Source organism: Halichoerus grypus, chromosome 7 (genome assembly GCF_964656455.1).
Source record: "Halichoerus grypus chromosome 7, mHalGry1.hap1.1, whole genome shotgun sequence".
NCBI lineage: Eukaryota > Metazoa > Chordata > Mammalia > Carnivora > Phocidae > Halichoerus > Halichoerus grypus.
This window is the reverse complement of record NC_135718.1, coordinates 26,231,306-26,246,967: the sequence shown is the minus strand read 5'-3', so window position 1 is coordinate 26,246,967 and position 15,662 is coordinate 26,231,306. Positions and strand designations below refer to the sequence as shown.

The 15,662-nt window shown below is 46.8% G+C and overlaps 2 protein-coding genes across 4 annotated transcripts in view; one reads left to right on the top strand and one right to left on the bottom strand.

Annotated features, from left to right (window-relative positions):
• ACTR1A (actin related protein 1A) overlaps positions 1 to 8,107 on the bottom strand; it is an 18,138-nt gene extending 10,031 nt beyond the window's left edge. Inside the window, exon 1 of the mRNA XM_036086606.2 lies at positions 7,949 to 8,107. Within this exon, the coding sequence (XP_035942499.1) occupies positions 7,949 to 7,996 (48 nt within the window). The 5' untranslated portion in view covers positions 7,997 to 8,107. The remainder of the gene's footprint in view (positions 1 to 7,948) is intronic.
• A 1,935-nt stretch (positions 8,108 to 10,042) lies between these two features.
• SUFU (SUFU negative regulator of hedgehog signaling) overlaps positions 10,043 to 15,662 on the top strand; it is a 112,458-nt gene continuing 106,838 nt past the window's right edge. For all 3 annotated transcript variants that reach the window (XM_036086694.2, XM_036086676.2, XM_036086686.2), the window contains exons 1-2: positions 10,043 to 10,425; positions 14,896 to 15,030. In XM_036086694.2, coding sequence (XP_035942587.1) covers positions 10,244 to 10,425; positions 14,896 to 15,030 — 317 coding nt within the window. In that variant the 5' untranslated portion in view covers positions 10,043 to 10,243. The remainder of the gene's footprint in view (positions 10,426 to 14,895; positions 15,031 to 15,662) is intronic.

Sequence of the window (15,662 nt, the reverse complement as noted above, 5' to 3'; positions counted from 1 at the left end):
TTCAGCCCAGGTTTCTCAAGCTCAGAGACTTTATGTATCAGCAGTATCTGGCATTTGAAGGTACTCAGATAGATGCTGGCTGCCTAAAATTAAAACCAAGCTCAAATGATTGGTCGATGAAGCCTAAAGTATGGAGCCTGAACAGGCGGCTGGAATGCCAGAAGCCGCAGGCAGAGGTGTGCAGGAAAGGTGAAGGTGGCATCGGGAATGATGTGCACGGTGGAACCAGACCCAGCTGTCTCTGCAGTCCCACGAGCTCACCTGCCAGGCCAGCAACTGGGTGAAGAGCGAGCGGGATGGGGGAGGCAGCTGAGCTGCTTCTATTCTGCTAAAACCACCCCATATAAAGGGGCCCTGTCCATTTCTTTAATAGTATTTGTACCTAGGAACTATGTACCTGGCAAATGAGCTTCCACTCTGTTATTCACCCTGGCAATGCCAAATAAATAAGTGCCTTGTAGAGAGGCTTCTTGAAAAAGTAGTTTCATAATAAATATTTGAGATCTGAGGACTCAAGTCTGCTGCCAGCCACCAATGACCATTCTCTTTCTGAAGCAGGCAAAAAGTGAATCCCTCAGCAAGGCTCTCCAGTACCTGCTGACTATGGGCCCGTGGCCTGGGCAACCTTCAGCCTAAGTACCCCTGCTTATCCTTGACACGGTGGGAAGGAGGCTAGCTGTCTCCCATTTGACAAGTGGGAAAAGATGCTGAGAGGTTGAGCCTCAGATTCCAGGACACTGGTGGCCCATTTTGGCACCAAGACATATTTTGTTTGGCCCACAAAATACTTTTTAAAAAACTTTATGGAGGGGCACCTGGGTGGCTCAGCCGTTAAGCGTCTGCCTTCAGCTCTGGTCATGATCCCAGGGTCCTGGGATTGAGCCCCGCAAAGGGCTCCCTGCTCGGCAGGAAGTCTGCTTCTCCCTCTCCCCCTGCTTGTGTTCCCTCTCTCACTGTGTCTCTGTCAAATAAATAAATAAAATCTTAAAAAAAAACTTTATGGAAATAAAATTCACTACCATACAATTTATCCAGTTAAGGTATATAACTCAATGGTTCTTAGTATAGTCACAGAGTTGTATAATCCTCACCACAATGAAATGTTAGAACTTCCTCATCGTCCCAGAAACTGTACCCATTAGCACTCTCTATCCTACCTGCCCTCTCCCGCCAAGTAGTCCTAGGCAACCACGAATCTATCATCCATCTCTGCAGACGACAAACTACTTTTACATTAACTTCCAACAGTTAAAAATTAGACTGCATATACAATTTATCAATTTTCTGGTTTCTCTTGAAACAACAGAAAATCTGGCAACACTGGGTGTGCATTCCTGCATGGGGGCAACTGGTTGGAAATGAAAAGCAGCTGGTCCTTTGGTCAGGCACACTCAATGCACCTTCCAGAGTCCTCATGCCTTCTTCTTTAAGGCTACCCTCTTCCTCCCCCTTTTTATGTTCCTGCTTGGCCTCTGCAAGCACTGAGTTTGAGACTCCTATTCAAGGCATTCCCAGCGACTAATTCATGATGTTTCTCCTTCCACATGGTACCTGGTTTCTTTCTTACCCTCAGAGCACCCAGCTTGGTGTGAAGCACATCCTTGGCTCTCAAAATACACATAATTGAACAGTGAGCTATCTCTGTAAATCACCTCCTTTCATTCTTTCCAGTAAGCTAGGGATGGATTCTTGCTGAAGTTGGACAACCAACAGGTTGAATATCATATCACAAGTGACAGGGTTAAATAAATATACTGACTTCATTTCCTCCGCTAATTCTAATGTCTCTTAAACTTAAGTGAATCAGGGGTGCCTGGGCGGCTCAGTCAGTTGAGCATCCAACTCTTGATTTCGACCAGGTCCTGATTTCAGGGCCGTGAGATTGAGCCCCACTTCGGGCTCCGAGCTTAGCATGGAGTCTGCTTGAGATTCTCTCTCTCCCTCTGCCCCTCCCCCGCTAACACTCACACGTGCTCTCTCTCTCAAAATTAATAAATAAATAAAATCTTTAAAAATAAACCTTAAGTGAATCAGCAGATCTCAAGAGCTGATGACAAATTGTAAAAAAAATAATAATAAGGGGCGCCTAGGTGGCTCAGTCGGTTAAGCGACTGCCTTCGGCTCGGGTCATGATCTCAGGGTCCTGGGATCAAGCCCCACATCGGGCCCTGCTCAGCGGGAGGCCTGCTTCTCCCTCTCCCACTCCCCCTGCTTGTGTTCCCTCTCTTGCTGTCTCTCTCTGTCAAATAAATAAATAAAATCTTTAAAATAATAATAATAATAATAATAAAATTGAGACCATTTGTGAAATTTGAACATTGAATATTTGATGATATTAAGGAATTATTAATTTTTTTAGGTTTGACAATAGTATATTGATTATGGTTTTTTTGAAGATTTTATTTATTTGAGAGAGAGAGCATGTGTGCCAGAGAGAGAGCACTAGCTGGGGGAAGGGGTAGAGAGAGAGGGAGAAGCAGACACCCTGAGCAGGGAGCCAGACATGGGGCTCCATCCCAGGACCCTGGGTTCATGACCTGAGCTGAAGGCAGACACTTAACCAACTGAGCCACCCAGGTGCCCTGATTATATTTTTAGAAGAGCATGGGGAAGGGTAACTGGCTGGCTCAGAGCATGCAACTCTTGATCTCAGGATTGTGAGTTCAAACCCCACATTGGGCATAGTGCTTACTTAAAAAAATAAAGGGGCGCCTGGGTGGGCCAGTTGGCTAAGTATCCCACTCTTGATTTAGGCTCAGGTCAGGATCTCAGGGTCGTGAGATTGAGCCCCATGTTGGACTCCGCACTCAGGGTGGAGTCTGCTTGAGATTCTCTCTCTCCCTCTCCCTCTGCCCTTCCCCCTGCTCGTGTGCTCTCTCTCAAATAAATCTTTAAAAAAAAATAAATTTTTAAAAAGTTAAGAAAAACCCCATGGTATAAGAGAGGGAAGTAGGTGGGAATGCAGTTCAAAAAGATTAACCAGGAGCTGGTAACTGTTACAGCTAGGTGATGAATATGTGGATGTTTGTTACACTACTCCTCTCCTTTTGTTTATGTTTGACATTTTCTATAATAAAAAGAAAAAGTTGGGGTGCCTGGGTGGGGCAGTCGGTTAAGCGTCTGACTCTTGGTTTTGGCTCAGGTTATGATCTCAGGGTCATGGGATCAAGCCCCGTGTTGGGCTTTGGGCTCAGCACAGTTAGTCTGCTTGCGTTTCCCTCTTCCTCTCCTTCTGCCCCTCCACCTGTTCGTGCTCACTCTCTCTCAAATAAATAAATCTTAAAAAAGAAAAAGAAGAAGAGCTGGCAAATAAGATGATAGCACTTAAGTAAAAATTCAAAACAGAAATACTACACACACACACACACACACACACACACTATAAAAGATCTATGTCTGCAAAATCATGGATGGAAAGGAGCACATCAACTTATGATGATAGTTTGCTTCTGAGGTTACTTCTGGGATAGAAAGGACAGGATTGTGGAGGGGTACACAAAGAGGCTTCAATTATATCTGTAATGTTTATTTCCTAAAAAAAATCCTTAAGCAGGTGTGCCTGGGTGGCTCAGTTGGTTAAGCGTCTGCCTTTGGCTCAGGTCATGATCCCAGGGTCCTGGGATCGAGCCCCGCATCAGGCTACCTGCTCAACTGGGAGCCTGCTTCTCCCTATCCCTCTTTCTGCAGCTCCCTCCGGCTTGTGCTCTGTCAAATAAAATAAATTAAATTAAATTAAAAAAAATCCTGAAGCAAATATGGCAAATGTCAACATTTAGTAAATGTGGGTGGTAGACACGTGCTATGTGAGTGCTTGTTATATACTTCTCTGAAATTTCCTGTATGTTTAAATATCTCGTTTTTTAAAAAAGGTGGGCTAAAGCAGTATAAGATCCCCCCAAACAGTGAAACTTACCTAGTTTACTGATGAACTTGAAAAGATCTGATACTATTCCTGCATTTAGGCCCAAATAGTCACGAAGACAGTTTTATTTTATTATTTTATTTTTTTTATTTTTTAAAGATTTTATTTATTTGACAGAGAGAGAGATAGCGAGAGCAGGAACACAAGCAGGGGGAGTGGGAGAGGGAGAAGCAGGCTTCCCGCCGAGCAGGGAGCCCAATGTGGGACTCGATCCCGGGACCCCGGGATCATGACCTGAGCCGAAGGCAGACGCTTAACGACTGAGCCACCCAGGCGCCCACGAAGACAGTTTTAAGACTGACCAGAACATTGATCCATTTTAGGACAGAACTTAACCTTTGAGATCTCAGCAAAGATTTGAGCTTCAGAATAAACACAGTATTCTAATCAGTGTTATAGTCCTCAAAATGTGGCCTGGGAGCTGCCCTCCTCTTGTATTACTATCTATGACATACCTTTAGGAAGAATGACTTGTGTTCAGTTTTTAAGAATACCTATCACTTTATTATTGTCATTAGAGTGCGTGCACGTGCACCTCCCCTTCCACTTTCCTCATTAAATTCTCATGAATTGGTTTGGTGCCAGAATAGGAAGAAAGGAGTAGTCAACAATTATTTTAAGACTGGGAAAGGCTGTGAACTGATAATGAGGCTCTTCCCTCTTTTCCCTGCTTTCTTTGTTCTTCTTTTCTTTTCGTTTCTTTCTTTCTTCCTTCCTTTCTTGATTTTATTTATTTATTTGACAGAGAGAGACACAGCGAGAGAGGGAACACAAGCAGGGGGAGTGGGAGAGGGAGAAGCAGGCTTCCGGCTGAGCAGGGAGCCTGATGTGGGGCTCGATCTCAGGACCCTGGGATCATGACCTGAGCCAAAGGCAGACGCTTAACGACTGAGCCACCCAGGCGCCCCTCTTTTTTTTTTTTTTTAAGATTATTTATTTATTTATTTGAGAGAGAGAGAGAGCATGTGCATGTGAGCAGGGGAGGGGCAGACAGAGAGGGAGACAACCCTCAAGCAGACTCCCCCCCCTGAGCAAGGAGCCCAACTGGGGGCTCGATCTCATGACCCTGCGATCACGCCCTGAGCCAAAATCAAGAGTCATGTGCTTACCTGACTGAGCCACCTGGACGCCCCTCTCCTTTCTTTTAATTACACTCTCCTTCACCCAGAAATAAAGTTGTAGCAATGTGTTAAGCTATGGAGCAGTTAAATCTGCTAGATGGGCGCCTGGGTGGCTCAGTTGGTTAAGCGACTGCCTTCGGCTCAGGTCATGATCCCAGGGTCCTGGGATCGAGTCCCACATAGGGCTTCCGGCTCAGCGGGGAGCCTGCTTCTCCCTCTGACCCTCTCCTCTCTCATGCTGTTTCTCTCTCACTCGCTCTCTAATAAATAAATAAATAAAATCTTTAAAAAAAAAATTAAAAAAAAAATCTGCTAGATACACATTATTCTTATAAAGTGGGCTCAAATATTTCAAATGATTTTTCCTATCCATCTTTCACTTTGAAACAAAACAAAATCTCTAAATGTCAAACAGCAAGAACTACTTGAGGTCCCAGATCTAAATGTGTGGCAGATGCTCAGTAAATCCTAATGAGAGAATTTCTATTTCACCTTTTGGCAGAATTACTGGCATAATAAAAAAAACTTTTTCCCATGGGCGCCTGGGTGGCTCAGTCAGTTAAGTGTCTGCCTTCAGCTCAGGTCATGATCTCAGGGTCCTGGGATCGAGCCCCGCATTGGGCTCCCTGTTCAGCCGGGAGTCTGCTTCTCCCTCTCCCTCAGTCCCTCCCCCTTGCTCCTGCTCTCTCTCGCTCTCTCTCTCGCTCACACTTTCTCTCTCTCTCAAATAAATAAATAAAATAAAATAAAATGTTTTCCCAGAGAAAATAAACGAATCAATTCTTTAAATCTTAAAACTGAAAATGCACCTCTGCTTTGATGCATTTCAAATACACTATGGAGAAAGAGAAAGGAGAAACTAAAAAGCATTAGCTTAAGTGATATTAAAGAAAATGGCTGGAGATGGAACTCCTGCCCCCAAATTCCATTAGATCAAAGGATCTAATGGATGGACAGATTGCTGCTTCTGCATTGCTGATGAAAACAGGAAATTGTTAATTTCTATTTTTTTCTCTTTAAAATTAAGAAAAACGCAGATGAAGTACATACAAACTGGCTGAAGACAGAAACAGTGTTCTCTGAAAATCGAATCAAGAACAAGATCTATTCAGCCCTCTGCAGTAACTAACTAGGGGTCTCTCCCCACTTCAGTCCTTTCCTTATTTAAGGACATCTTTGTTACTGCGATATTTGGTCACTCATCCACCCGCCCATCGGTACAATGAAAAAACAATTACTGAGCACACAGTGGTGCCAGGCTGTAGGTGCTATGTGTGTGGAGGAAGGTGGGAAGGGGAGAGTAATAAAAAAATGAAAGAATGCTATCTTTCCCCCCAAGCATTTAATGGTCCAGTGAGGGAGACCAAAAAAAAAAAAAAAAAAAAATTCCTCCCCAAAATGAGGTGTCTCATTGAGCTCCCCCTCCTGCTTTTCAAGGCAGAAGCTATACCTCTGAAGAGAAGGAAAGCTAACAACAAACAAGCACCTTTCCTCGGAAAAAATGAGAAACTTGGAACCCAACCTCAATTTGAGTCTTGGCTCCTCAACTTCTAAGACAGGTGGCTTGCATACTAACTGCTATTTAACCTCTCTAAGGTTCACTTTCCTGCATAAACAGGGGACAGTAATTCCTATCCACCTACCAGAGCTGACGCTTAAACGAGATGATGCAAACGAAGGCACCTTGTAACTTGTAACATGCCTAAGGTCCCAAGGGCTGGATCAACAATGAATCCGACAGCGTAGGACGGATAGAACTGACAGTTTTCCCTCAATAGAGGGACCCAGAGGGTACAACCAATCTCGGCCGGACGAGCCCTTTCAGTGGAAGACAGAAATGCAGCTGTTTTACAACAGTCACCCTCCGCCCCAAATAAGAGCAGTTATTTAGATTCTTTTCGTTTGTCACTATTGATGCATTTGCGTGGACTACTACTAGCAAGAGGAATAGCGGATAAAGAACTGGTTTTAGGTCACCTCTACCGTGTGACCTTGGGCTCACTTTACCTCTTCGTGTTTTGTTTTGTTTTTTTTAATTTGTAAAACGGGGATCAAACTTCCTGCCTTAACTATCCACCCAATTTTTGTGAGGACTCAATTCGAATGTACGTGAAACCCCCCCTGCAGCCATTGAGCGCCTGGCAAATATGTTTAGTAATTTTTTTCCCCAGCTGCTAGCCGTTCTGAAGAGGATGGTACCTCCCTGCTTGCTTGGTCACTCTGTTTTTATTAACGTTGTAATCTATAATCACAGAAATAACTGAAATCCTATGGCCATTTCGGCACCAGATTCCCGAGCCCCACCCATATACACCTCCAAGCCGCCTGCCGGGCTGGGGACCGAAGGAAACTTAGCCCTTCTCCACACGAGGGCGGGCCCTAGCACGTCAGGCCGCTCCACTGTTGAGTTCCCGAAGCCAATCCCCACAGCTCTTGCGCACACGCCCGCCCCTTAGAGAGAGGAAACACTATGGCGGCCCGGAAGAACGGCAGGGGCGCAAGCCAATCACTGCGGAGAGCTGCCCTCATCCGGCAAGGCCCAGAGGCGGGGTCATCGGTCAAGATGGACAGCCAGAAGAGCCAATAGAGTTATTGGAAACTGGGGAGGGGGCGGACGCCGGGCGCTCACAGAGCGGTTAAGGCCCCTCAAGCCAAGGGCCCAAGGACCCGGCTCGGACTACAGCCCTTCCCTTTATTCATCCCAAAGTTCTCCATCCCATGGTTGCTGGCCAGCCGCCCTGCCTGCGGACTACGGGTGAGGGGAGGACAGAGGCGGCGGTTGCTGAACCCGCCTGACAGGCTGGGCCAGTGACAAAGAGCCGGTGGCCCAGGCCGAAACCCGGGAAGCGATCCCTTTGGGGAAAAGAGAATAAATCCGTTTAGAGATAGGAAAGACGCAACTCACGTTGTCGATCACGACAGGCTGGTTGGCGATCACATCGTAGGACTCCATGGCAGAAGAATCTCTCCTTCCGAGGAAGGAACTGCCAGCCGGGTCCGCTGCTAACGCCACTGACACGCATGCGCAGTCTAGCCGCCGGTACAGGGCATCCAGGGAGCGGCCCGACCTCGCCTCCAAAGAACTACAACCCCCAGCATGCCTTGCACCTGAGTATAACGCGCCAGGCAGCTCCGGAGCCCCGCCTAATTTAAGAATAGGGCGTCACATTTCCACGCATAGTACCCTGGGCTTTGTAGTCTCCGTAGATGAATAGACGGGGACGCTGATTGATAGGTGTATTGCATGCCTGGATCTGTAGTTCCTTTGAAGAGATTCGCAGTGCATGCTGAAGTATGTAGTCTTCTTGAGTACTTGCCTGTAGTTAGGTTTGGATTGGCCAGTATTTCGTCGATGTTTAGATTTTCCAGATCAGTCGTGCCACTACTTCCCCTGGATAGTATAAGGTTGCTATGCTTTTATTTGGGTCAGTATAAGGTTGCTATGCTTTTATTTGGGTCAGTAAGACATTAATAAACATTTATCAGCATCAAACTCTAATAAAGGAAAATTTAATACTACCCTCCACCACACACACATGGGGAAAGAGGACATAGTCCCAGAACAAAAGAAAACAATTTCAGTTTTATTGCTTTTTGAGAAAAATCAGCACATTTTGGTTCTTTTCGCATTTTTTCCTGGGTGGGTGTAAACTTTGCAAAGGCTAACATTGGTCTGAAGACTGACATTTGGAACTACGGGTACAGGTGATCTTTTGGTCATTAAAAAAACATCGTTCATTTAATAGCTTCAGGAACTGCTTTAGTATCTCTAATTTTCATGGAGAGTTAGAATTGACACCGATGAATCAGAAAATGGAGGTGAAGAGAAGTTATGTGTCACTACTTTCAAATGAGCCCAGAGCATTTTTCTCCAGATTATGCAACCTCTACCCCCTTCAAGTTGCTGGGACCCTTTAGTCAATAGCATTGGTAATCAGGACTTCCTTTTATTCCTTTTTCTTGGAATTCCTTATTGTACACAGGAAAATAATTCTCAACCAGGTGCCTTAAGAATTAAAAATTCTCCCAGGGGCGCCTGGCTGGCTCAATCGGTAGAACATACGACTCTTGATCTGGGGGTTGTAAATTCGAGCCGCACATTGGGTGTAGAGATTACTTAAAATTAAAAAAAAGAAATTCTCCCAGTTACAGAGAGTGAAATGTAATGGGAAAGAGCGGTCCATAGTAGATAATGAATATTGGGGTTCCTCAAGGCAATCTGCATACATCTGCATAAAACAGAACAAAGAAGAGATTGTCATAACTAAAAGCATTTATTAAAAAATTACCAAGTCTTGGGGTGCCTGGGTGGCTCAGTAGGTTAAGCGTCTGCCTTGGGCTCCGGTCATGAGGTCACGATCTCGGGGTCCTGGGATCCAGCCGCAGGGAGTCTGCTTCTCCCTCTCCCTCTGCCCCTCCCCCCCACTCGTACGCGCGCGCCCTCTCTTTCTCTCTCTCTAAAATAAATAAAATCTTAAAAAAAAAAAATTACCAAGTCTTTTTAATTAGTCCTAGTTTACTTAACTCTTCCTACTTTTTAACAGGACTCCAAAATAAGTATTTCAACATACGACCCCTGAATTTGGCGGCGTTAGTGTCAGTAAATATCGTAAATGGACATTCAATGACGGTAGGAAACATTCAGATTTATAATCTATTGAAACTAAAATCACACTAATGGATGAATGAATCAACCCATTATTGTCAGATTTATGCTTAAATTCTTGTTAGCAGCGTGTCAGCAGATGACAAGCCCTTTGTCGAACTTCCCACTGCTTTCGTGGGACCCTAGCACCTTAGGATGTCTCAACGTCTCTATTTGAACCTGGGTTCCTCCTAACACTAGGGGGAGGCCAAGAGTCTTGGGACACCCCCAACACCAGGAGAGGGAGGCAGGACCTATTGTCAAGACACGCCTTCCCCACCTGTGACTGGCACAGACATTACCCAATGGATACCGGGATAGGGCGCGCCGACGCCCCGCCCCCTTGAGCGCCCCGCGGCCCCCGAGGCACCCTCTGGCCGTCTCTGCGGCGGCGACGGCCTGGGCAGACGGTGCACCGTGCGCAGGCGCGGAGCCTAGACCTCGCTGCAGCCCCCATAGCCTCGGGGAGTCGCACCCACGGAGTCCGCCTGCTGGCGCGTCAGTGCTCTCCCCTCGTCCACCCTCCGCGGTCCCCCCAGCTCCCTTCGCGCCCGGATGGCGGAGCTGCGGCCTAGCGGCGCCCCCGGCCCCACCGCGCCCCCGGCCCCTGGCCCTAGTGCGCCCCCGGCCTTCGCCTCGCTCTTTCCCCCAGGACTGCACGCCATCTACGGAGAGTGCCGTCGCCTTTACCCTGACCAGCCGAACCCGCTTCAGGTTACCGCTATCGTCAAGTACTGGTATGCTCTGGGCCGCGGGGAGACGGACAGGGGCGGGCTGGGAAGCGTTAGAACCCCGGGGGCGAAGTCATTTGCGGGGGAGGAGGAGGTGGAGAAGAATGGTTAAAGCACTTGGAAGGAGGGCGTCCTGCTGCGAGGGAAGGAGTTAAGGCTGAAGTTGGGAATGGGGACAAAGGGGTTAACGGAGCCTGTGGGTAGCGAAGGGTTAACGAGGGGGGAGGATGAAGGGTTAACTGGGATTAGGAGAATAGAGTGAATTGGGGGTGTGTGTAGGAGCGGGGGGGTTGCGATAGGAGAGAGGGAACTGTAAACGTGGTGAAAGGAGGGGGCGCCTGTAGGGGGTCATTAGTGGGCGAGGGGAAGCCGGGGGCGGGGGGCGGCTGAAGTGGGATGGGGGAGGCGAGGCGGGGCTTGGGGAGCGTATGAGAGGGTTTTGGAGGAGTGCGGCTGGCAGAACTCAGAGGGCTCGAGACTGCACAGGGTACGGGGGGATTTGAGGACCCCCGCTCTCCCGTAGGTTAGGAGGGGAGCAAGTTTTGAGAGTTGTGCCCGTGACGAGAGGAGGAGGAGGTCTCCTTTTGATACCTTCCCCATGAGCTCATACGTCAGTCATTTCGGTGCTGTGCTTTTGCGTTTGAAGTTTTACGGAGCAACTTTTCTTGATAAACTTTGTGCTTACTCGGCACAGTTCTCTTTGGCCAAGCAGAGCTTCCTCTGGCTGTGCAGCTGCTTTGCTTTAGGACATTGGCTAGAACAGAGGCAGGGTCAGGGAGATCCATGGTTTGGCTCAGGATTGAAGGGGACCGCCGTAAATAATGAAGATCTGGGACTTGGACACGGAGCAAAGAAGTGCAGCGAGATGTTAAGAGGAGCTTCCTGGCCACAAGCTTCAGGATTTAGGCAACAGTCTCTCAGGGAAGCTGAGAATAACCCTCAAGTAGCTCTGTTAAGGATCAGACCTGTTTACAGAAGGGCTGCCCTTGGGGTAGGAATGGTCCTTTCTTGTTTCCCATTCCTCTTTGCAACCTGTCTCTTTCTACATCCTCTGGGCAAGACAGGTGTTCGAGGGACTCTGACAAAGAGCCTGTCTTCATGGTTTTTCTGGACCAAATTGAGGAATTGGTTGAATCTGTCCAGAACTGCATTCATGTAGGCACTGTATTAGATGATCCCCTTCATTGAGTTCTGAAAGACTGTTCAGGAAGCAGCTTGGAATGTGGCCAAAGGGGCAGGTAGACCCAAAGAGGGAGATTGGTAGAGTGGATGTCTTTGCTGGTTACCTCTCCCTTTAGGACTGAATCTTCTCCAGGATAACCTCTTAAGTTCCTCCAGAGATGGCAGAAACTAGACTGTCTAGGGCTGAGGCTAGTTCCCTGTGTCAGTGGGAGTGTGTGAAAAGACTGACAGCATGGAGGGCCTGGGGACCAGCCCCCTTCTATGGGAGGGCCATGTCTGATAGCCAGGAGGAGATGTGGCCAGCAGGACAGTTCTCTTCCGTCGGCAAACTGTTCTTTGGTTGAGGGCAGTTTTTGAAGAGAGCTTCTGAATGAAAAGCAGCTCTTGATAACTTAATGACCCATTCTCATTGCACGTCTATATTTAAGTATGTATTGCAATGAACTGTATTGGATTGTGTCATGAGAAAAGCGGGCCAGGTTCTACGATGCTATTTGTTCAGGTCTCATTTGAGTGTATGGAGAAATCCCTACACAGACTTGGGCACCCAACTGGCCATGAAGGATAGAGTTTTTCTGTCACCCAACTGGCCATGAAGGATAGAGTTGTGTGTAGAAGATATTAAAGCACATGTAAAGGACTAAGACTGATTTGGGCAACTTTCTTTTTTCTTTTTTCTTCTTGCTGCAAGCTTGTTAACCAGGCAGGACTTTAGAGATGGGCCAACGTGTAATGACTAATAAAGAGCACTTTGTGAAATTAGAAATGCTGGCTAGTTGCAGAAAAATATAAGAAGGAGCAGCTGAGAGACTGGTTCTTTCTAAGATTTGGAAGGGTTTGCCTAAGTAAGATTCTGAAATCAATTCATTGATATACCTCACATTTGGGATCCCACAAGACCTCATTGGCAGTTTGACTGACTAAGGCTACCTGGGTCTGGTCATGGCCCAGGGTCCCTTGAGATTCCTTTTCTTGTGACAGAAGGTTGGCTCTTTGGCTAGTGGACCCTGGCCAGCAGGGACATCCTGGCTGAAAGCTGAGACTTTAGTAAGCAGGGAGCAGAAACACGGAGGCAGAGCTTATACCCTGGAGCCACAGTGGTCCTGCAACTGACGTGTGGAGTGAAGTTAGGAATTCAAGGAAATAAGTTCAAGGAAGAGCATCAAGGGTTGCTCTGGGTCCTTGGATAACATCTTTTTCTAAGTGCAGATTTTTTTTTAAGATTTTATTTTTATTTATTTGAGAGAGAGTGAGAGAGCATGAGAGAGGAGAGGGTCAGAGGGAGAAGCAGATTCCCTGCTGAGCTGGGAGCCTGATGCGGGACTTGATCCTGGGACCCCGGGATCATGACCTAAGTTGAAGGCAGTTGCTTAACCAACTGAGCCACCCCCAAATGAGAGTAACCCTCAAGTAGCTCTGTTAAGGATCAGACCTGTTTACAGAAGGGCTGCCCTTGGGGTAGGAATGGTCCTTTCTTGTTTCCCATTCCTGTTTGCCCCCCAAAATATGATTATTTTCTATATACTCATCTGTTTTCCATCAGGTTTCTGAGTAAGTAGAATAGAACACTGTACTTGGGGACAAGGTTAATTTTGTCTGACTCTTGGTTAGTCCTTGCAGTTGTAGTTTTAAGGTAAAGGCCCATTCCTTGGTGCAGTATCTCCTGAGAGAGGGCTGCAGGGGTATGGCAGATGGAGCATGGAACTGTGGATACAGTTTTGCCACTTGTTGCTGGATGGACCTAGGCTGTAGGAGGGGCAAGATTGGGAATTAGCAGCAGGAAACCGGAGCCCCTATGGAGCGTGTAGCCACTCCGATCTGTTACGGGGTTCTGCAGCTATCGTGTGGTTGCTACCCTTTTGTTTCCTCCTTCCCCCAGCAAACTTTTCTATATTCAACTGGTTGTGGAAGTATTCAAATGATTTGGCCAAATCAGAGTTAAGGAAAGACATGGGGATTTGTCCCTTTTCCTAATCCACTCAGCTGAGATTCTTAGCTATTTGTAGCAACTTTCTTACAAGTTCTATAAATAATTTAGCATTTCCTAGCAGAGAATAAGGATTTCTATAAAGGCAAGTAATACCCTGGCAAAAGAGGATGAAACCAGACCTACTGGTTTTAAATACTATTTAAATTGCATGGTACTGGCACTCTTGCTGGGATCACATGTAACATGTCTTTTATTTGGTTATTAGTGTTACTTCAGCGTACGATCCCAATTGCAGAGTGCACTCCATCCGTGTCCCAGGGGCAGGCAAAGTTTTTTGCAGTCTGTGGAACAGTCAGATGTCCGAGGCAGCTCAAATGCAGAGTGTTTGTGGGCTAAATGCAGACTTCCTTCCGCTGATGGCTTCCATTTAGGCTGTTTCTCAAGTCTACCAAGTTTCCCTATCCATTCTGAAGAAAAGCAGGACCCCCCCTTTTTTTTTTCTTCTTTTTTTTAAAGAGCACTAATTGCTCTACTAAAGGAAACCCTTATGGAATTAAATCCTCGGAGTGAGCTAATGACTGAATCTCTTCCTCAGCTGCTTCTCTGTTGGAATTATGGGGGATGTTTAATGTGGTTCTCAGAGGCCCCAAATCATTTACTATTCCAGTTCTACCTTTGAGGCGACAGTCTCCTGGGATCATCTCCTGGATGCAGGTGCTCCCAAGGCTCAGTCCGGCCTGCTGCGGTTCTCTGTGCAGGGCTAGCCTAAGTGTGGCTTTTGTCACTTGCATGAGAAAAGACCAGCTTTGGTCTGTGGGGTGCAGGCTGGGGTCTGGAGGCATTGGGTTTGTTTAGAACAAACTGTAATTAACATAGGGCACAATATAGTCTTTCAGGAATTAGCTGTGTAAGAGGCAGGAGTGGAGCTGAGCCTCTGCTTCCAGGAACAATGCCCATTGAGGATGCTCAGGATGGTCTTTCAACAGAAGCCAATTGATTGACTAATGCACCTCTTGCCTTGAAGCTTGGCATGTTTACAGGCACCATGGAAGAGAGATAATTCCTGCCAATCGCATTTGGGATTGGTAATTTGAAATAGGAGGAAGTAAAAGGGGTAACCACCTAGTCTGTTTTATTTCTAAAAGAGGTCCTGCATGTTGGGGATCGAAGGGAGCCTCTTGTGCTTATGGAATTGGGCACTTCTAGCTGCCCATCCCTTGTTCTTATCCTGGAGGTGTGGCCTCCTTTTAGTCATCCCAGGTTCCTCTAGGATGGGGTCTTCAGATTTGTAAGGCATGACCTCTTAGCTTCACATTGTCTGCTTTCAGGCTCACACTGACTCCGCTGTGTTTTGTCTTTTGCAGGTTGGGCGGCCCAGACCCCTTGGACTATGTTAGCATGTACAGGAACGTGGGGAGCCCTTCTGCCAACATCCCTGAACACTGGCACTACATCAGCTTCGGCCTGAGTGATCTCTATGGTGACAGCAGAGTCCATGAGTGAGTGTATGGCACTTGCCCATCCTCCACCTGTCTGTTCCTTAGCCTTGAGCCATATTTCTGGGGTTTCCCTGAGCAGGGGTGATAATGTCATAGTTCTATGTGGTTGGTGCTTCTCAGGTAGAACCTTCTGGGTTTCTATCCTCTGCTTGTATCTAGTTGCGCCAGAGTGATCCAGGCCAGCACCCGAACTCTGCTCATCTGGTGCAGGACAGTGTTGATGATGAGCAAGTGTTCTAAAACCATCAGGTTTTTCCAAGCTGCTCTGCTGTTTGAGCTCAGAGGACAGGCAGAATAGCTATGACCCAGAATTTGAATTGATGCCTCTAAGTATACTTGTTTTTTTCCCTTCTAGCTTGTAGTGAAAAATCTTAAACATAAAGCATAGTTGAAAGAATTTTATAGCCAACACACAAATACCCACTACCTAGATTCTACAATTAACATTTTACTCTACTTACTTTATCATGAGTATATCCATCTCTCTCCCTCTCTTGATCTTACTTACTTCCTTGTAACCTGCAGTTATCTGTGCTCAGCTTATCCATAGTACATTTTTTATTCTAGTCTATCTCCCATTTTCTGCCCTGTATACTTCTAAATCCTACCTGCCTCCCCTGTGTGCCCCTATA